The 23,602-nt window shown below is 39.3% G+C and overlaps 1 protein-coding gene across 2 annotated transcripts in view; it reads right to left on the reverse strand.

Moving 5' to 3' along the window:
• The window catches only part of ESR1 (estrogen receptor 1), a 258,183-nt gene that overhangs the window by 209,130 nt on the left and 25,451 nt on the right, over positions 1-23,602 (reverse strand). For both annotated transcript variants that reach the window (XM_082474704.1, XM_082474705.1), the window contains exon 3: positions 12,150-12,340. In XM_082474704.1, the coding sequence (XP_082330830.1) occupies positions 12,150-12,340 (191 nt within the window). The remainder of the gene's footprint in view (positions 1-12,149; positions 12,341-23,602) is intronic.

Consider the following 23,602-nt stretch of genomic DNA (forward strand, 5'->3'; position numbering starts at 1 on the left):
AACATCAAATACATTTACCTCCATAATAGCTACATTATATATTACTTCAGAGGAACATCTTCAGATTTTTATTAACATCGTTCCCATGTCAAACTTCAAAAGTAAACTGAAATAGCACATTATCCTGGAAATAAGTAAAGTGTTATCAACTTCTGAATACATGATAGACTTACTGCTAATAAAAGCGGTCCAGATATACACATGGAATATGTTTTTAAAATATGTTACAAATAATAAACCCATATATATATATATATATATATATATATATGGGTTTCATATATATTTATGAAACTGAATCACTTTGCTGTACACCTGAATCTAACACAACATTGTAAATCAACATTTCAATAAAAATTAAAAATATAAACTACAGGTAAACTTCAAAAAAAATAAAAATAAAAAAATAAAAAATCCATACTCTCCTAAAATATATAATGTTCTACAGTATTAAACGTGCATAAGTGAGCCATGAGATCACAACAATAAATCACAGGGCACTAACAAGGAAGTAGAACTCTCCACCTGGTCCTCTGAACAGAGTATCAATTTAAACACCACAATGTCTTCAAGTTTACTCCAGTGCTCTGTGCCCACTCCCTCCTCTCAACTCATAACCTGATCTTCTGAGATACCCTTTTGTTCCTTTATACTGCTTTGAGGCATCTCCTGTAGTGCTGAGTTTAATGCTTCTATGGTTTAGTGTGTATTATTACAATCTTTCCATTTTTGTACAAGCTGAATTCTTAATTGGATCTCACAGTCTATGGATTTTATATTTTTGCATTTCTCCCAGGGCTAAAATAAAATGGTCACTCAAGAAATATCTGTCGCATAAAAAAATCTTGTTCTAAGTCTCTGAGCTCAAAGAGTTAGCCCCCTTGGGTAGAGAGGCTGTGAGGAACTTGAGCAGGGAGGTCTGTAGGCTAAGAAGACATGAGCTAAGAAAATTGCAATAAGGAAAAGCAAGAATTGGGTCTGGTAAAAGACAACACTTCATAGAAATCAGGTTGGGTGGTGAGAGGGGAGAGAATGGCATGTACCAGATAACACAGGCAGAGGGAAAACAACTCCCACAAGGGGTTGGTGAAGACACCCACCAAATTAACTTGATAAGAACAGAGGCCAGTATGAGGAACTGCACATGAGGAGGTCGGTCGAGAGGGCAGAGATGGGGCTGGTCTGCAGGCACTTGTGTAGCAGGAAGAGTCATCAACATGCTAGCAGTCAGAAAAACAAAATAAAGAGGAAAACCATCTCCAAGGTGACTACAATCTACCATCGTGTCACTGGTTAGTAGTAGTGGTAAGTGTACTTTTACATAATTTTCAAATGAAATCTCTCATTAGGAACTCTGAAGTGTCAAAGGAACAAAACAATTATGAATTTCAATTATCTTAAGAACTATAATTTATCTTCTCTGGTGTATAAGGAAAATATTGTGTGCATCACTTAATGAAATATAGTAAAGTGTGTGTAGGATTCTTTTAAATCACTGTGCTTAGATTTGAATCACACAAAAAATGTATATTTATAAAGGTAATCTAGCCACTCACCCCTGGGGGATGACTTAAGAATTTTTTTACTTATTCACTCCATACTTCCTAATACATGATTTTGAAACTGCCAAATGGATCGGATAAAGATGATGTTCATCTGGATATAATTTAAAATCCATGTACCCTTTCTCAAAGAAAATAGAATAGTACCTCTGGCAGAGAGAAATGATAATTTAATAATTAAATTGTATACTTCTTTGTTCCTTTATTTCTTAGCAACTGAAAAAGTGAAATCTCTTTTTTATTTCAGCTAAAGGAAGACGAAAATGTGAGGAAAATAACAGAAATATTTCCCCCACTATATTCTCTGTTTCTCAAGTAAAGCACTGCTTTTCTTTAAAAATATTAAATCTGCTCTAAAACTCACAAATGAGCAGAGAATTAACATAATTCCAAGAAAAAATTTTACAAAGTGGATGGCAGATCTATGAAACAGATTTTTCTTGAGTGTTGTTATTTTTCAGTCAAAAAGCCAGGCAAGCAGGTTATAGTATAACCTGTATGCACAGTTCTGAAATAGCAAAGTATAATATACAGTTCAGAAATGATCAGACTACATCTCAAAGTATGCTTTTCTCTGAATGAGTAGCAGAGAATCAGCCCATTCTCTCTGATAGGATCTAAAAGGAAATAGCATTTTAATGGTATCAACAGCAGCTTTCTATGAAGGAGAGGGAAATTTAGGCAGGATTAGGTCATGGGCCGCCATTGGTAGGTTTTGTAAGAACAGTGTTAGCACATAATTTTGAGGGCTAGTTAATGCCCTTTGAAAATGTGCCTATTAAAGGCTATCTATAATTTTTGTGTGAAATTAATGCCACTCATAAACAAGGCTTTCTAATGGAATTGTTGATAAGCTTAACCACTATATATGGGCACAAAGTCTACTACTTTAGTGGAAATAGTCAATGCCATGACCAGGACAGAACCATTTAGTAGGGAAATTGGAAATTTAATTTCAATCAGATGGACAAAAAAATGAAAAAGAATGCTTGAAGTGGTAGCATAAAAACACCAGCGATTAAAAACATTTGGAACCTTCGCTTACCCTTCAAAGGCATTTGTTGCCATGGTTTTTAAAGACCTCTAAAAGCTTCAGCTGTGTCCACAAGAGCTGCCAAGAAATAGGGGCTCTATACTGATTTTATTTGTCAGATGCATTTTGTCTTAATTATCTCCAAGATAAAGATTATTTGGCTGAAGGATAAAAAAAGAAGAGCCACTGTCATTTCACAGGTAGAAAGACTATGATTTTGCTTTTCTGAGCCAGTCTTCAAACGCATGCATTCATATGTGCACACACCTCTAATTTCCATACTGTAGCATTAAAGAGTAACTAGCACTTAAAATTGGTAATAGGGATGGCACTCTTACATGGAAGGAGGTTTTCAAGTCTTAAATTTTAGGATTGTGCCTTTCTTTTTTCTCCATTGACAACCAGGAGCCAAACATCTGGCAAGTTTACCAATAGCTGGAGGTAAGACTTTTCTTTGAAAAAGTTTCATTATAAATGCTTTCACTTGAAAATTACATGATAGCTCATATGTATACACCCTAAAACTCTTCTGCCCTTTGGCCCCAATTGTCTTATTTCTCTGTTGCACAATTTGCATCTTTCTGGGCTAGAAAAGATGTCTGTGGACTCCCATAGTATTAATAATTGGTGGGGGGGGAAGCTTGCTTTTTATTTGAACATCATGAAAATGCTTAGATTTGTTCCTGCCATTTACTATTTGTACAGCTAATGTGTTGGTACCAGCATGTTCTCAAATTGTAAGATCCTGGAGAGCAGCATTTGGCCCTATTGGGCTAATTTGTGATTTTCCTATTTAGAAGGGCCTTGAACATACACTTTTAATAATGAGAGTGCTTCTTACAAGGTTTTGGTAAGATCCAGGAAACTCATAGTATCATGAGAATCAAGAGGATGTTTCTGGAGTTACTTCTTCATTATTAATAACGGACAACCTTCAGGAAGTAGTTAAACCATTCATTTCATCAAGTTTCTTTAAAATTAATTGAGGAAATTGATTCCAATTCCCACTCCTGGACTGTCTGCAAAGTGCTGCTTCTGTTTCTGTAGCTGCTGGATAATTCTACCTGAATGTCCAGCTATCATGTCAAACTCAGTACATCTGGAATTTAACTTACTCTACCCCTATCTATTTGGCCTTCCTCTTGATTTTCCCAGTTCAGGTGATGACACCAGCATTTTCCCTCTGTTTTTGAACCTCTTTAACTTCCTTCTTTTCCAGATATTTCATATTGAATCATCTTAAAACAATGTAGATTCTTTCATTATAATATCCTTCATTCTATTCCTTTTTCCCATTTCACAAATACCAAAGTTCAGATTTTTAGTATGTCTAAGGTATGTGAATATCAGCCAAATTCATTCTCGTGCTTTTAGTCGTTCCCGTCTCTGGTCTCTCCTAAATGCCTCTGGCAGATTAATCTTAATTAAAGACTGCTTTGTCATAACTCTCCCATGACTGAAAAAATGTAATGGCTTTGTGTTGCTTAAAGCAAACTGATCGTAACCATCCTTTCATTCCTGTATTTATTCATTGAGTGACTCCTGTAATATGAAGCCTTGATTTGGGCCTTGCCTTTGGGAGACTCACAGTCAGTAAGAGAAAGACACACATACACAAATACAAGCAGACCTCAGAGATTTTGAGGGTTGGGTTCCAGATCACTGCAATAAAGTGAATATCACAATAAAAGGAGTCACACGAATTTTTTGGTTTCCCAATGCATATAAAAGTTATGTTTATACTATACTGTCATCTATTGTGCACAATAGCATTACGTCTTAAAAATGTACCTGTCTTAATTAAAAAATACTTTATTGCTAAAAAATGCTAACCATCATCTGAGCCTTCAGCGAGTGGTAATCCTTTTGCTGGTGGAGGGTCTTGCCTCAATGTTGATGGCTGATAACTGATCAGGGTGGTGGTTGCTCAAAGTGACAATTTCTTAATATAAGACAACAATGAAGTTTGCTACATCTATTGACTTTTCCTTCAACTTGAACAATCAGAGGCTACTGTAGGGTTATTAATTGGCCTAAGTTTAATATTGTTGTGTCTCAGGGAATAGGGAGGTCCAAGGAGAAGGACAGAGACTAGGGAACAGTTCATCAGTGGAGCAGTCAGAACACAACATTTATCAATTAAATTCACCATCATATATGGGTGCAGTTCATGATGCCCCAAAACAATTACAATAGTAACATCAAAGATCACTGATCACAGATCCCCATAACAAACATAGTAATAATGAAAAAGTTTGAAATATTGCGAGAATTACGCAAATGGGATACAGAGACATGAAGTGAGCAATGCTGTTGGAAAAATGGTGCCAATAGACGTTCGATGTAGGGTTGCCACAAACCTTCAATTTGTAAAAAACGCAGTATTTGCAAAAAGCAATAAATCCAAGGGCAATAAAACAAGGTATGCCTGTACCTGCAATCCTAGGCAATGGGAACAAAGTACAGTCATCCCTCAGTATCCTCAGGGGATTGGTTACAGGATCCCCCTCAGATACCACAATACGTGTCAGTTCAAGTGCCTTATATAAAATCACCATAGCATTTGCATATAACCTACACACATCCTCCAGTATACTTTAAATCATCTCTAGATTATTCACAATACCTAATATAATGTAAATGCAAATAGTTGTAAATACAATGTAAATGCTATGTAAATAGTTGGCTGACACAAGTTTTGCTTTTTGGAACTTTCTGGAATTTTTGTTAATATTTTTAATCGGGGGTTAGTTGAACCCATAGATACAAAGTGCTGACTGTAATACGGAGTGCCAAGAAGAAAGAGAACTTCTGCATTAACATCAGAGGTTTGATGACAATCAGTTTGACTAGGACAAGAAGAAATTTTACAGGTAAATCCAGAAAGAAATTCCTAGCAAAGAAATGGGATGGTCAAGTTTGAATAACAGTATGTAGTCCAGTCTTAGAGGGTCTACCTCGGAAGTAGAAACGATGACTTTAAGACAACCAGAAAGATAGGCTAGAACAAGACTGGGGAAATCCTTGAATGCTTGGTTGTCTAAGGATTATTCCATGGGCCCCGAAGTCATTAAAGAATTCTGTGCAAAGTATTGTTATGATTAGTGATTTGCTAATGTTAATAGACTGTCAGTGTGCAGACAGGTTTGGAAGAAGGAAAACAAATGAAGGAAGTGACTTAAATGAAGAAGGAAAAAGGAAGAATTAAATTACTGCAACGATCCTGGTGAAAGTTAATGGGGCAAGCTCTGAGTAGTGGGAATTAGATGGATAGACATTAAAGAGATAGACCCAACAGGATTACACAACAGTTCTGATGGGAACCATCACAGGGAAGGACTGCAAGGTGAAAAGATGAGGATAACTAACGCCAAGCTTTTAAGTGTAGATGCCTGAGGGAATGGTGAGAGAACTGATATAAAAGTAGTTAGGAGGAGTGGCTAGTGTCAGGGATATGTAGGTGTCACTAAGAAGCAGGGTTGGTACGGGAGCTAAACTTGGAAGATATTTACATAGCTGTTATACTGTAGGTCTTAAATACTGTGCCCTAGGGCTACCATAACAAAGTACCATAAATGAGTAACTTCAAACAACATAAAGTATTGCCTCACAGTTCCGGAGGCTAAAAGTCTGAAATCAAGGTGTCAGCAAAGCCATGCTCCCTCTGAAACCTGTAGGGAAGAATTACTTGCCTTCTGGTGTTTGCCAGCAATCCTTGCTGTTCCTTGGCTTGTAGATGCATCACTTCAGTATCTCTTTCCATCATCTCATGGCATTATCCTCCCTGTCTCTCTGTCCAAATTTCCTCTTCCAATAAGAACATTAGTCACCATACTCTAGTATGACCTCATCTTAACTAATTATATCTGCAACAACCCTATTTCCAAATAAGGTGACATTCTGAGGTACTGGGGGATTAGGATTTCATCATATCTTTTTGCGGGGGGGGACACAATTCAACCTATAACAGATATGTATGACATTGCTTAGGAAACTGGGCGGAGAAAAGGATGAGAATGTGAAAGGAACAGAGGTTGCAAACTCTCCGGAATGCCTGCTTGTAGAGAGACGAAGAGGGAAAATAAAGAGGCAGAGAGAAGACAGCGAGCTCTCTGTTCTTTCACAGTTGATTTACCGAATTTCCACTGTGCATTTCTTGGTTTACACTATTTCACATTTCTGAAATTCTTCTCCAAACTTCTTAATGCCTATGAAAATCCTCCAATTCTTTCCAGGCCTATATCAAATATACCACTTGCATTAACACTTCTCTTGCTAGCCTTACCTGATGAAATAACTCTGTTCTCTGAAGCCCTCCAACAGGTTTTATCTACTATTCTTTTGACTTCTTGCCATGTTCTATCATTTAACAGACGTGTGCCCACATGACTGTAGACATGGGAGTTATAGCAACAAGCAGGGCAGACCAAACCAGAAATCAGCTCTCACTGAGCTTCCATCCAAGTTTGGGCAGGAATATTTGAAGGTGGCACCTGTTGCAGACAGATAATAATCAACCAAATGAATAAATTTAAAAGTTCATTAAGGGTTTAAGGACCTTAAAGGAAAATAAGAAAGGTATTTTAAAAAAAACAAGAGGCAAAAGTTTGTAGGGTTATTTTTGGTGGGGTAATCAGGGGAGACTTCTCAGAGAAGTGGTCTTCTCAGAGAAGTGGTCTCTGTACATGTGGTCGTGTACAGAGATTGAACGACAAGAAGCCAGCCAAGTAAAGAGCTGGGTGTTGCAAGCAAAGGTAAAAAGGGAACCATATATACTAAGGTCCTGAGAATGTGTGTCTGTCGTGTGTTGGGAGAAGAGAAAGATGGCCATCGTGGCTGGATTACAGTGATGGGGAGAGAAGGAAGCAGGAATACGACCATGCAGAGTATTTTAAGGCATAGAAAGAAATCTGGACTTTAAGTGCAGTGAGAGTTTAAGTTTAAGACCATATGACCTGATTAATGTATCTAAAAGACCTCTCCTGCTGTCACTTGGAGACTAGACTGCAGAGGAGCAAGTAGGGAAATGTGGAGACAAAAGACTTAGTATTTTTGGGTGCATGTACTGCCAGGATCAACTCTGAGCTGTATCTCTGAAAGGACTCCAGAGATAAGGCAGTTTTGTAATGAGAGAGCAGCCTCCACTTCTACCCCATCCTCTGGCCTTTTCTAGACAGGGGCGCATAGGCCAAGACAGACGGCGACTGGAAATGGGAAACTTAGCATAAAAACTAACCCATCTTGGGCAAACAAGAGTGAATTCCTAAGCACAAAAGAGCTAAGTTCTCTTTTCACAGACCAGCTGAACGGGCCTGAGGTTCTTTAGAAAGTCAGTCTCTGCTTACCCCTGGCAGCTGTTGAAGGAGCTATCCAGGGTGCTGGACTCTCACCCTGAAGCTTTCTAGGGCCTGGTGGGTAAGGACATCAGTTATCCTTGTCGGACCTAAGACCCCCACTGTGCTGAACCCTAGCCAGACTCCACCCTGATACCATGTCCTTCTGGCCTTAGCTAACCTTTACGTCAACATGGGCCTGGGCCATATCTGTTAAGCATAGTGTTACGCATCTTCCATAGATGCCTTAGAAAGAAAATATAAAGTGGCAGTGCAGCTAGGGGTGTATAGATAGGCTTGAGCCTCCACTGTGCCTCATGACCATTTTAATATAAGACCATAATATGATCTTTATAATATTTATTTGTAATATTATGACCAAGAAGTGAGCTCCAAGGAGTCCTTTTTCCTTTGAATAATGTTCAAAGGTAGTACTTGGCTGCTGAACCTATAACCCAATCTGCTTATGTAACTCATCCAAGAGTCTCTGCCTACAACACATCTTAAGGAACACTGCTCCTCTACTTACAATGATTAATAAATTCACAGAATACCCAATTTCACCCATCTCCCTTAAATCGTGTCCTTGACTTCACTTTAAAAAAAAAAAGTATGTTCAACTGAAGGCCATTATTCAATTTCTTGAGTAATCAAGTTCATACGCTAGGTAGGGGATGAAAATTTGTATGCTTTCAAGTCAAACACTTTACCTCTTCAACTAAACACTTAGAGCACTAGAGTAATCTGATGGATACTCATTTCTAGCTCTCTTCTTAAGCAACAAGAAAAACAGGAAGAGCTACAGCATCTTCAGAACTTTCTACCTGCAGCATGTCAGACCCTTCACTGTCCTTAAATAGGTTTGAGGGGCAGCGTGATTTATAAAGAGTCACAGAAGTTCAGTAAAACTTTTTAGTTCCAAGCTATCAAGACTATGATGAGAAAGACTCTATTGCTCTGCTGTTTTCCTCTTATATACACAAACAAATCAAATAGATGGAAACGCCATTCAAGTCAAAAGGAAATAAATGACTTGTTTTTACACAGTCTAAGAAGAAATATATGGCCCAGGAATGTCTTAGATGGTATATTAATTTTGTTAATTTTTATTCACAGAACTCCCCAAACTCTGTCTTACCTCCTGGTCTTTACCTGCATACTCAGTCCCATTTTCATATGATTGAACACTCTACCTGCCCTTCTTCATTTTGCTCACTTGCAAAATTCTCCAGACAATTTTAAATCAGGAAACTTTCTCTGAGAGCCTGACTCAAGCCCCACCAGGAATAAATGAAGTTTGGATTCCTGTAAAATCTGCACTCACTCTCATCTTGGTACTTATCACACTGTAATTTAAATGCTGGTTTATTTGTCCATCTCTCCTACTACCTTTAAGCTCTATGGGGGTAAGGACTATGTCTTTACTGTAATTGTACCTCCAGGGCCTCACACAGTGCTTTGCTTAGTAGAGGCATTCAATGAACAAATTAATAAATTAGTGAACTTTATAATTTTTAAGGTTCCTCTCTATCTTTAAAAGTTAATAACTCTGCCTTGTTTCCAGGCTTCCTGCAGAACTTTGGACTCAAAAGTCATCTCATTTAAGAAACCTTCTATAAATGTCTTCATACCATGATAAGTAAGAAGTTTCTGAAGCCACATAGAAATTGCATTTGTAAGCAGTTTATATGTACAACTTTATATAGTATAATGAAATCCTACTATTTAGTCTGTATGTACAAGTTAGAAATCAGATACATATTTTAACTATCAAAGAGTAAGCAAACATTTTTTTGAATATTTGAACTTGAGAAACAGCCATACCAACAAAATATTTCTTTTTATACACTTACATTTACTTCATTTAATTTTTATAAGTATTTTTTTCCTGTGTTTTCTGTTCCGATGCCTTAACGCCTAGAGACAATACTAAGTTCAATGTGGTGTTACATAGCACACTCCTAAATGCTGAACACACGTGAAGAAAATAATTTATGAAAATACTGTCATTGTTCCTTGGAGGAAGATAGTTTCTACCTTCAATCCCAGTCTTTTTACATTTATAACTGACAATATCTTCTTATATTCATCTATTGTCTTCCCTATCTGTATCATAGCACAGCACTTTATACTAACTTACTCTCTAATCCTATCATGAGAACGTGTACCTTTGCCTCCCCAAATAAATTTCCCAAATTCTAAATTTTGTGGGATTATGGATTACTTCTTACACATATTTTTATTTCCCTCAGACTATCTAGCACAGGTACATAGTAAGTTCTCAATAAACATGAAAGACAAAACATTAGATTTGGAAACCATCGATTCTCTTGTCATACATTAAATCGGGAGTCAGCAAATTATGGCCCACAGGCCAGTCCTGGTCAGCTACCTGTCTGTGTATATAAAGTTTTATTGGTACACACCCATTTATTTACACAGTGCCTAGGCTCCTTGCAGGCCACAATGCCAGAGATGAGTAGCTGTCACAGAGACTGCATGGCCTGCAAAGCCTAAATAGTTACTTTCTGGTCCTTTGCAGAAAAACTGCTGACCCCTGCTCTAAATCATTTTTACAGACGAGGGAACTCAGTCTCAGATAAATGACTTGTCCAAGTTTGTAGTTGAACCTACCCACTAAATCTACCTCTGCCAGATGATTTTTCCATACCAGATTAAATGCTTGATAAAAATAATGGTATCTTAGATTATATAAAATTAAATGAAAAGAGGAGTCACAAATGAAGATGGCTGTCAAAAGACCTTTAAGGGCTTATACTAACTTAAACCAAAATACAAATATCATTTTTCTAAATTAAGATAGTATTAATATCTGCTAGTAAAATTAAATAATCTGTGTTGGTATGTATCTATATACAAAAATCCACTATCATATAATATTATAAATTTTATTAAAATTCTGATAAAAAAAAGTCCCAGTCTTACAATAGATTTCTAAAAGATGTTGAAAGTAATAGTTGTCCAAAAAAAATGCTTTTAAAATGGACCAAGTTGACCTCACACGCTACTCTATTAAGATATGAATAGCCTTTAAAAAAATCCATCCACTGTCAATGAAAGGAAAAATAAATAGTGTGTATCATCCCTCAGCCTTCACCTCACATCAGGGCAGTGAAGAGCTACAGCAGAAAGTCCATGAGAATAGTGATTCATTCTCTATTCAAAAGTGTCTGCAATCAGTACCTATTAATTTAGTAGACTCTGGTTTTCAACAAGTTACTTCAGTCTCAATTTCCATAGAGGGAATCACACAAAAACTCCATCAGAAATATTCTTAGTATTTATATACTAAACTTTGTTTAAGCTGAAAAGATAAAGGAATAAGAACAGAGAAAAATGGTCCAGTATTAAAACAAAAGGTTAATCCAGCTAGTTTAAACTGCTGTCAGATCTCTGTTTTTGTCAAAGGATCTTTAGCATAGATATTTTAGGTAGTAAAAATGATTGTTTCTCCCAGTATATCCTATATAGACAATATAGCAACAATATAGACACTCCTGGAGTAGAAATGAAATGTAGCTGGCAGTCTATCAGAGAAGCTGCACTTGGAAAACTGTATAAAAGAAAAGGATCGAAGAAGGCATTGCAAATGACGTGAATGAAATCTTACAGGTGTATACTTAATAACTGCTTGATACTGATGATACATCCCTTATTACAAGTCACCAGCCATTGAATCTTCTCATTTTAGCAAAAGGTCATGTCATCCATCGAGGCAACAAAGAGATGGAAGAAGAGCAAGGGAGGAACGAGTTAAATTAGAATTGGTCTGGAGCAAAGATCAGAATGCTTATCTGCGCAAAGCTAAGCTGGAGAAATAATTATATATGGATAATTAATATCACACTACATCACATAAGCCTAGTTGCCTACAACACGTAAATATCCACCTGCCATCCCCCAATCATGGCATGGACAACATCTCAGAGACACAGCTATTGAAATCCTCTTCCTCTAGAGTTGCTCAAGACTGTTGGGATCTTGCCAAATGGAGGAAGCATAATGACTCAGCCACAACTGCCCTGACATTTGCCAATTCCTTCTCCTGGGATCTTGTCTCTTCTCCATGTTTCTACCATAGATACTAGTGGACCTACTAGGTATTAGTGTTTTGTACAAATGGCTGATCATATGCCTTCCTCTGTTGCTTCCCCTCTTAGGATTAAAAAATGGGATAAGTTGTTTGCAACACACTATTACCTTGAATACTTCTCTTGAAGAAGGCCTTACAGCCCTCGCAAGACCAAACTCCATAATGGTAGCCTGAGGCATAGTCATTGCACACTGCACAGTAGCGAGTCTCCTTGGCAGATTCCATGGCCATGCTTCCCTTGTCACTGGTGCTGGCCAATCTCTCTCTGCCACCCTGGCGCCGATTATCTGAATTTGGCCTGGGGAAAAAAATAGGAGAAAAAAAACAAAAAAACAAAACAAAAAAAAACAGTGAATCCATTAACATTAGAAAAGCAAAACATGCACTCTCCTCTAAAGAATAAGAGGCTTGGAAGATGTAGCAGATCCACTTTATTCTGACATTTTGAAATAATGAATCATAATGTAAGCTAATCTTTCATTACCTCTTGCCGTCTGTTGCAGCAAAAGGTGTTTGCCTATTATATTAACCTTGAGGGGAAATTGTTCATTGCAAACTTTCTTAAAAAATGGACTTCCTACACCAGAATATATTATCCAGAAAATGACAAAATGAAATTAGCTGGTTTCTAATAGACTTATTCATTTTTTTAGGGATTCTCAATTAACCCAGAACCATTAGAGAGCAATGCTCATTCCAATTCTAGACCACACTAAGGGCCTTTAGAAAATGGAGACAAAGCATAAAACAGCTGGAACATTTGAAAGTCAGATGAACTGATGAACAACATAGAACATGTGTAGAAAGATAATTCAAATTTTTACATCATTGTTACAAGGTAACCCCGGGTGTCAGTTGTTATGACTTGACTGTAATTTGAGGATACTAGTCAATATTCAATATTCCTCTTCAAGAACATGTAGAATGAGAAGAACAGAGGAACACAAATGATTACACCAACCTTGAAAATGTTCAGGGAGGAAGCGTATCTCAGAAAAGAAACTGAGAAGGAACAGTCAGAAAGTTCTGGGAGAACCAAGGAAATGGGGAAGCAAAAAAGTTTAAAGAAGTAGAAAGCTTTAAGAAGGGGAGTGTGACCAATCGTGTCAAAGGAGCAGAAAAGTCCAATAAAACCAGGACTGATAAAGTGAAGTTGGATTTGACACGGAGGACACTTAGCAAGGAGTTTCAGTAGAGAGTACAAGCCAATCCAGTGGGTGGAGAGTGGATGGAACGTAAGGAAATGAAAATGAGTGAAGGCCATTCCTCCGAGAACTTGGACGTGAATCGGAAGAGAAAGAGATAGGGTTGTCACTAAAGAATATAAAGACAAAAAGGCGTTTTGGAATGGAAGGGGCCTGAGAAGGCTTCATGGAGGCTGAAGGGAATAGGCCAGTAGGGAGGGAATGGTGTAAGGTACGGAGAAGGGAAAACAGAACAAAGGCAAGAAGGAAAGTAAAGCAGTTGGGATTAAATACACAGGTAGAAGGAACAGCCTCACTGAAGACACCTTGAAGAAGACAGGGAGCAAAGAGGTAAGGAAAGGAGTAGATGAGACTAAGTTTGCATGTCTCATCTAACCACGTATAGGAGCAGAAATGACATTGACCCAGGATTTGCTAGGCATGTGCAACAGAATAAAGGTGGTATGAGAGAATTGGGGAGTATATAGCCAGAGCCCAGCACAGTGCCTGGTATGTAGTTGGCACTCAATAATACCTTGAAATGAATGGAGTGCTCCAGGGTATATAAGGGGGAAAAAAAAGAAGTAGAAAAATATTGGAAGGAAAGATGGAATGAAGCCTATGACATTTAAAAACAAAAACAAAATAAGATGAGAAAAAGTGAATTGAAGATAGAGCTGCCAGGGTCTCTCGGTTAAGGAAGCTCATGCTTCCTGCTTTCCACTCCCCACCCAAATAACCAGACCACCCTGACTGTCACCGCTCCTCCCCTTCACAAGCCTGCCTTTCCTTTTAGCTCAAATTGTACAACCCTTCCTTGCCCTTCTCACTCATTAACGTCGCCCACAATTTTGTGGCAGTGGCTCTCAAACTACATTTGCCGTAATATTCACAAAACAAGGAGCTCCTTGGGTTGAGTGCGTCTGACTTTGCCAGTTTGTTCCATTCTAAATGACTTAGCTCTTAGGTTGGCAGCCATAAGCAGGAGATCTTTATTTTTTTAATATCCTTAGAGAGAGCTGCCTCACAGTTTTCAATTCTAGTTCATATTCTGTTACCCAACTCCTTTCATTTCATCACCATGCCGTCAACGCCCCCCCAAATAACCTCAAATCTTTCTACTGTTTGTTTACTAATGTCTCATGCACGATTCAAGTCAGCAGGTAGCCGCTGTGAAGATTTCACTAGAGAAGCTTAGCACCTGGGGAGGGAAGGGGTGGTGAGCAAGCATGTCATTGCCAGATTCGATGTCTTATAAACCTTATTAAGTATTGACCCTCGGGAACCAGCTCAGCACCCAACACATAGCAAGCATTCAATACATGTTTGTTGAATGAATGAATGAGTGAATAGTATGTGCATGGGCAAAAGTTCCAAGGTGGCAAGTATCCTCCACCCATCCCTGCATAATAAAATACCGTATTTTTTTTTAATTGTGGCAAGATAAACATAATATAAAATCTATTACCTTAACTGTTTTTAAGTGTACAGTTCAGTGATAAGTATATTCACACTGTTGTACAACCAATCTCCAGAAATTTTCCATCTCACAAAACTGAAACTCTTTACCCATTAAACAACAACTCCTCATTTCTTCTTCCCCCCAACCCCTGGCAAACACCATTCTACTTTCTGTCTCTATGCATTGGCATTCTGGATACGTCATATAAGTAGAATCATATAGTATTTGTCTTTTTGTGACTGGTTTATTTCACTTAGCATAATCCATGCATGAATTCCTCTCTTATCAGCCACTCCTAATCCCCACACACTGGAAATAACGTATCCCTGTTCTGAACTCGATAGCAGGTTTTTCTTTACTTCTCTTCTGCTACTTACTACATTATCACTCCTTCAATTGTACATTCTCGTCTTCATTGCTGTCCACTAAGTCCCTTGTGTCTTATCTTTGGAACGCTGAGTGTTTATAGCACAGAGCCTCTTCCAGAATAGGAACTCAATAAATATTGATATCAAACGAATTAATCAACGACTGAGTCAATAATATAACAATTTTCAAAACAATATAAATAGGATATGCAAATACTGTTTTTAAGAATATGGGTAAAAGATGTAAGAGCAAAAGCCCATTTTCCCCAGATCTAGCAGAGTTGCATGCTGTTGGCAAAATGCCTTTCGTCCACACTTTACCTTTGAGATGGCCCTGGAATACTGAAAGTCTACTGTAGACATAGGGCATAAAATCAGAAAGCTTCCGAGAAGAAGAGCGGGGAAATTACACAGGCCACATTTCCTCTCCATAAAGCAACTTTTTTATCCAAATGGGAAGTTCACATATATAACATTGTCAGTAATCATTTTGGCTCAGCCCTGCTCGATGAAGACTCCCAGACCAGGATTGCATAAAAAAGAATATAATCCAGATCAAGCGAAAAGGCAAGTGAGATCATCTCATGGGTTGCAAAGCCCTGCGGCACCTTGAAATGCGATGCTCAAGGCTCTCTTGAGAGTCAAGCCAAGCTCATTTGGCACAGCTGCATCCAGATAGAGATCCGTGTCCTCAGGATGCAGACTCACTTGGCCCCATTATCTGCAGTGGAAAGGATCAGAGAGGGAGGTGCCCATGTCTGGACTCAGACCAACACACAAGGGTGGCTCAGGCACCAACCCAAGGTTAGACCAGTCCCCAGGGATAAGCCTACTTACAGGTCCCGGACTCACCTCTTCCAGCTGTCCTCTGCCTGGCCTTGCCCGACTGCAGCTGTCATAGACACGGAACCTTTAGCCTCACACCTCTCTAGTAGGAAGTGCTTACATTACATTTAGGGCAATCTTTCTTCCTCTCCCTCTGCCTCAGAGGCCCTTTGGCTTCTCCTTATTTCCACAGGACCAACATTAACTACTCTCATTAACTACCTTTCATGTTCTAAATGTCTTCAGGTTCTGCCTTCCTAATAAGAGGCTTTGGATAAAAGCCTTTTTATCCATTTGGACAAAAATGCCCTCTCCCTTTAGCCTACGTGAAGATTTAACTAACTCTTTTGCCAAATTGCTAAAACGTCTCCCTTCTTGTAAAACTTGTCTCCTTTTCTCACTAAATTGTCACCAAATTTAGTGAGTTTCTCATCCTGGACACTTCCTCATAAGACATAGATAAGAAGTTGACTAGTCTATTAGGCTACGTATTAAGAGATTAGATGTTCTTTAGCCCTACAGATACCTTTAAAGATTCTCTGAAACGAAGTAGGGCAGAAGCTTGAGTGAGACATGGAGGGATGTTCTGCATCAGTAACTTAACACATTGCAACTTTGAGGCACATAAGTGACTAAGGAATGGAGTAAAGTAATGGCAGGAAAAAGAATGGCAGAAGCTGGAGAGCATCAAATAACAAAAGACACCACCACTGCACCTATGGAAACTAGAAACTCAACTGATTATATTTAGTTCCATTTTTATTACATCAGTTTGACAACTAAATATTTCCAAATGGATGCCCCACTGATATTACATACTCAATATGATTAAGAGAGATGTCAGAGGCATTCATATTGAGGTCAGAGAGTGGACTCTCTTGGACCAAGTAAAAACAGAGCCCATTAAAAAGTATTTGCCAGGAAGATTTTCATTAATCAAAGGAAAAGTTTGAAGTTCAATGTAACCAAATACTCTTGTTTTTCCAACCACAAATCACGGTACCAGCCATCCAAAAGCATGATTCCCCTGATTAACCAAGCATTTAAAATTTTTTTTAGAGCCTTGGTTTCTAAAGGAAATATTTTTTGCAAAGTTAAAAGAATCAACAAATATCCACTCCCTAGAAATGTGGAGGTAATTAAGTGCTAGTGGAACAACTTCATGAGGTTCCCTCACCAATCAAATCCCCGAAGTTGTGAGCAGCCAAAGTTCCCTGAACTTTCTTTTCATGGCATTTACCATAATTTCCAGTCCCATGTTTGAGGCATTATTGACAAATATATGTTCCCTGTGGTAAACAGTACATTCCATGAAGGCAGGGACCATGTCTCATTTGCTCCCAATTTTAACTGACACACAGTAGGCCGTTAATAAATATTTGCTAAATGTACCTCCTACATCTAAGCCATCATCAAATTCAGTCCATCATTTCTTCAAAACTCAATGCCTATCCTTCTTTTCATCCCTGGTTTTCATCATTCTCACATAAGAGACCAATACTCCATGTCTGAATTACTAGAATTAAAGTCCTGTCTCCCATCATTCCTCAAATTCATCCTGCCAACCACTGCCAAAAGAATCATCATAAAAGACAACATTCATCTCTCAATAACTTCTCATTGCCTATACCCGGGGATCATTACCTCTTTGGTGGGTCATGGACTTGTTTGACGATACAATGAAAATGCTGAAACTGTCTAGAAAACACATAAACAAACTTTCAAACTTCTGCCTATAATTTTAGGGGAGTCATAAACCAGGAAAACTCAAGTTAAAAAATCATCAACAAATAAAATTAAGCCCAAGTGCTTGAATTCCCTGCTCCAATCAGAACTGGTCTCTTTGTAGCTCCCTGAGCAAAATTTTATCAAATCCACCTCTGAGAAATTGCTCACACTATGCTCCCCACTTAGTCACCACCTCCCATCACCTACACATCTCAGCTGTCAGATAAAACCATGCTTCGTTTTCCATATTCCATAAGGCTTATCCTACATATTCCAACTCACACTGGTTCAGCTTTAAATTCTTACAGCAGGTAAAGTCTTCACCACTTCTCTGGACAGCCACTCACATCTCACTGGCCACTACTCCACCTCTATTTCCTCTGCAGGATTTTCTTCCCCCACCAGGCTCCTAAATGTCAATGTTCCTTGAGGTTTTGCCCCCAGCCCTCGGCTGTCTCAGCTGACAGCTCTTTGTGGGAATCTCAGCCATGTGTGTGACCACAAGAAACTGCCGTCCCATACTCCTCTCCTGGACAGCAGACCTAGATGCTAATTACCCACTCTGCAGCTCCTCTTGAATGACCCTAAGAAACCTCAACCTTAATGCGCACAAAACTAAACTCAGGATCTTTCCCTAAAAGCCTGTTCTTCGTCCTGCATTCCCACTTTTGGCCCTATGGCCACTTGATCCACCTGAGGCATTCAAGCATGCTGCTCCCCCTGCCTGGAACACCCTTCCTCACCCACTGAATAACTCCTATTTATCCTCCAGTTCAAAGTTTAAACTTAACTTCCTCCAGGGAGCTTTGCTGACCTCCATGAGCTAGGTTAGATGTACCCTGAACTCCCCCTATTGTAGTAGAGGCCTTTACTCCCTATGATATTGTAATTTATTATAAGAAATATATATTTGGTCTTCATCCCCATTCCTTGCACAGAGTTCCTAAAACCCTTGGAATTTCCTAAGTGATGAAAGCAACAAAGGTGTCTCTTGTTATGTTAACAAAGTGACTTTTGGACCCCATCTCAGGAGGAGGGTTGGTTGCCAGGGGAACCAGCCAAGCATTGAGGGTTGGAACTTTCAGTTCCACCTCCTGATCTGGGGGAATAGGGGAGGGGATGGAGGCTGAATCAATCACCAATGGCCAGTGATTTAATCAATCATGCCTAGGTAATGAAGTCTCCGTAAAAACCCAAAAGGAAGGGGCTGGAGAGCTTCTGGGTGGGTGAACACACAGAGGTATGGAGAGAGGGGTACACCTGGAGAGGGCATGGAAGCTCTGCACCCCCTCCCCATACCTTGCTCTATGCATCTCTTCCATCTGGCTGTGATCTAGTAAGTCAAATGTTTATAATAAACCAGTAATCTAGTAAGCAAAATGTTTCCCTGAGTTCTGCGAGCCATTCTAGCAAATTAATCAAACCCAAGCAGAGGCTCATGGGAAACTTGGATGTAAAGCCAGTTGGTCAGAAGCACAGATGACGACTGGGCCTTGCGATCAGCATCTAAAGTGAAGGGCAGTCTCATGAGACTAAGCCCTTAACCTATGGGATCTGATACCACCTCCAGGGAGCAAGTGTCAGAATTGAGTTCATCGCTTGGTGGTGTGTTAAAACACATACACACATACAGAATGCAGTCAGAATCATACTTCCCTATTCAAAACCCTCATGGCTTCCCACCACACCAAGAATAAAATTCAAAGACCCAGCGCCATCTGTTCCCTGGCTGTCACTCTCGCCTGGACCCCTCACACTGCTTCCCTCACTCACCAAGTTCCAAGCGCTGAAGTCGCTGCTGCGCCACAAAGGCCAAGTGCGTCCAGGTCTCAGCGCTCTTCTCCTGACTTGTTTCCTCCCTCCACTCAGGGTTTCTCACCTTCTCAGGGAGCCTTTCCTGACCTCTCTAAAGTAGCCTCCCAATTACTGTTCACCCTTTTATATTGGTTTGGTTTTTCTTCATAGCGCTTAATGGCTACCCAACATCAAACCAAATGTTAACGTTTATTTACTGTGTCTTCCCCAAATGTAAGCTTCCTTTCCCCAAAACCTGGAAGAGAGCCTAGCAGAGAAATAATTGTTGAATGAACAAGTACATAAATAAATGATTGAAGCCGTGGACCCACATTTGGTTGTGTTCTGTTTAATGATCTATCCTTCCCCATACACTATAACCTCCACCATGGCAGGGACGGCGGCTACCTTACTCACCATGGTCTCCCAGCTCATGCTCAGCACAATCTGACACACAGGTAAGTGATTAAGAAACATCTGCCATCTGAATGAAGGTACAGACATGGTGAGTCTTCTTGAAAGTCTTCCCAACTTGCCTGTAACTCCCACATCACAACCCTGTCCCCCACACCACAGCAAGAGCGAGGCAAAATGGACATGAAATCCTTTATGTCTCCTCAACGTCTATCATAAGGCTTCTTAATCTTCTTTTTCTGGGTGGACCCCGGGAAAATACCCTTATTTACAGAAACACAGATTTTGCTTATAATCTTTGGGTGTTCATGGGCCCCCTGAAGTCCATGAATGGTCTCCTTAGAAGACTTCAGACTAAGGGCACCCATCCCAGGTCTATGGGAGAAATGCAGGCTCTTTAGTATTGACCATGACGACTTGGCCACTGTCCAGTCTCCAGCTCCATCCCTCCCTGTGAGGGTTAATTTTAAGTGTCTCACTTCCCCAACCTGGCTAGCACATGTCTGGGCCTTTGTCCACACTGCTTCCTATCTTGGCCAAAAAGCAAAAATCTCCTGAGTGAAAATGGCCCCTTCTCAGGTAGCAACCACTGAATTTCTCAATAGAATCAACATGCGCTCCTAGAGTATCACATACATAACTATTCCAAAATCCTCCTCATCATCATATGTGTTCACTGTGAGTCTCCAGGAAAGAGATCCTATTAGCGGCAGCTTTGCTTCCCAGTTTCCAGCACAGTAATGACAACTAGTAAGCGTCCGACAGTTGACTGTGGAATGAGTAAGATTATATGCTCCATATTGTATGTCTTGCCTGCCCAACCAGGCTGTAAGCTTTTCAACAGTATGGAAACTCTATTCTAAGTATTTTCTATCACCCCCAAAGCACCTGGTATGGTACTTTGCACACAGAAAGTACCCAATAAATACTTACTGGATAAATTAATCAGTAAAGAATTAAGAACAACTTTGCAAGAGACACAGCTGAATCTGTTGCAACACCAGAACGCTGTATCAAGATAACAAGAAGCCAGTTATTGATGCCTGTGTGTGTACCAACATACAAATCAATCGGAACATGGTTTCTTGTGTACCTCCTTCTGCTTTAAATATCAACAGGGATGGGCATAAGCTAGAGGTGGTTCGTGCCTTTGGCCAGAACTTACCTATGGGTATTTCTACTCTATGCAAATTTGTATTTGGATTTTAATATGACCTTTATTTTTTTTCCATGGCAGTATAGAAATGTTCTTAAAAAGAATAAAGTTGACATAAAATGGTAGAGTCTAGAGAGGAAAAATTCTGAATCTCATTTTCAGAAAAGCTAGAGTTAAATAAGTCCTGGTCCACATTTGGGAAGCCCAGTAAAACAGGTGGTAGTTATGTTCTGGGGTAGGCAAGTTAAAAATTATTTTCTGGATAACAAATATAGGTCCTTTCAACTTGGTTGGAAATTAAAGACTCTAGCTCATTTATAATGCTTACCTGAAAACTTACTCTATCTCTTGTCTCATATTACCCACTTAATGAGTATAATTTTTATTTGTATTTGTTGTATCTTCTGGTTAACGAACAGAGGCAGATAATGTTCTTCCCTAAAAGGTACAAAAGAAAACTTCTTCCAAAAAATGACTGGTGATAAATGCAGTTCACTTCGATTCCATGAAATTATCTAGGGAGAGAGTTATAGTTGCTATTTCAGCTTCTGCCCAAAGTTCAGACCACACCCTGGACTTCTGGAAAACCCAGCATGACCCTTGGTCTAGCAAGATAAAAGGAGCTGGAGGAGTAGGCAAGAAAATTTTCGCACAAAATTGATAGGTGGCGGGCATTATTTTAAGTGCTTTACATGGAATTAAATCATTTAACCCTCAAAACTACCCCAAGCAGTACTATTATAACTGGTTGTTTTAACCATGAGGTAACCACGGTTCAGAGAGATTAGCTAACTCACCCAAGTCATCCAATCAGGAAAGGATGGTGTGAAGGACCCAGGCAGTCTGATCCCAGAGCCCAGGCTCCCCAAAGAGAAGAGAATCCTTGGGAACTCCATCCCAACTCATCACAAGGCAAGGGCAGAGTATGTCACAACTGGGAACAAAATCATTACCTCAGATCTCATTCCTAAACTCATAAAAAGCAATCCTGTTAGAAATTATCCATAATTATTTATTACAAAGCCAATAATACTTTTTTAAGGGAAAATGCTAATTCAATTTCTAGTGCAAAGGTTAAGAAATCTGTTATGTTCCATGAAAACAGAGTTAATGGAGCTGACAGTCATACAGAAGAATGCGTTGATGAAAGTTTGAATATCTCCTAAAAATACGATTTCAGAAAATGCCTATTTTAACTCATCAACAAATAGAAAATAATATGTCATTAGTGCTTATATACAAGAGTCCTGAAATTCTTTATGCACAAAGAACATTAGCATTTGCCAGTCAAAACTTAAGTCTCTGTGAAATGTCAAGAGGTTTTCCCACTCACTTAAAAAAACATCTTCACCCCCAAATACAAGCAAGTGTTGATTTTCCACACTAATGGGAAACAAGAACAACCTGGCATAAAATTCCCTAAAAAACCCATTTAGCCAATATCTTTTTATCTTTTATCAGTTACTAATGTGTAACCAAGCAACCTGATTGGAGTTTCACCACCTCTCCTTTCTCTGCTCCCACCAACCAGTTGCAAGTGTTAATGAACGGTGAGGACAAGAAGCCCAAAGTAAGATGCAAGACATGGGGCATATGGGTGACACAAAGGAGCTAAGTCAGGAAAGAGCTGTGGTTTGACACCACACCTTCTTAAAACAAGTCTGACTTGCAGTCTAATTTCCACAGAAAATAGGACACTGTATCAGGAGAATAATCATCTACTCACATGAAGAAATATTAAGGAATTCATTCACTCATTCAACAGCACTGGGAAAGTATCTACTCATTACCAGCCAGGGAGCATCCTAGGACAAAGGACATATGCAAAAGGAGGAAGAACAATAAGGAGAGGAGGGACAGAAGGAAGAGAAGAAGGATAGCTTCTGTCCTAGGAAAGCAGACAACTCAAGGAGGAAGACTTGGGCCTTTGGGAAAAGGCACTCCAGGTACGGAACCCCAAAATACCAAACACAATCTTGCCTCTGGTCTGCTTCTGAGTGTGATCCATAAATCATCTCATAAATCGTAAATTGATGATCCCATCCAAGACACAGGGACAATATATCATCACATAAAAAGACCACACAAACATGTCTAGAATTGCAAATGGAAATTTTTCCTTAAAAAAATTCTTTGGGAATCTGTATGTCATCTGTATGTCATTAGGGATCACATCACTGCAAACGTAATAAACTTCAATGAGGGAGGCAGGGTATCGTGGTGGAAAAATTCTACACTGAGTCAGAACTCCTGGGTTCTAGATAAAAAGCTGCCAATAACAGCTGCATGGCTGAAGCAAGTCACCAATCTCTTTGGGCCTCAGTTTCTTCTCTATCAAATGAGAAGTCTCAACTATGTTTTCTAAATTGCTTTCAAGCCTTTACGCTGGGTGACCATGATTCTGACCCATGCCTCTGACCAACAATAACATCTAAAACCAGCTAGAATTTCTTCAGTGGGTCTCGCCAGTGCACAGCCCATTTTTCCAAACTCTTTCCCAAGAGTAATAAAATGTGTAAAAGATGAGTTGGTAAGAGGCCCTAGCACTGCATTTAAGCCTGCTCAGCGCTTAGTCCCATGACCAATCAAAGCGGACAAACACGCATTCCATCAGAAGGAGCTGTCAGCG

This window comes from Balaenoptera physalus (assembly GCF_965194825.1).
Source record: "Balaenoptera physalus genome assembly, chromosome: 9".
NCBI lineage: Eukaryota > Metazoa > Chordata > Mammalia > Artiodactyla > Balaenopteridae > Balaenoptera > Balaenoptera physalus.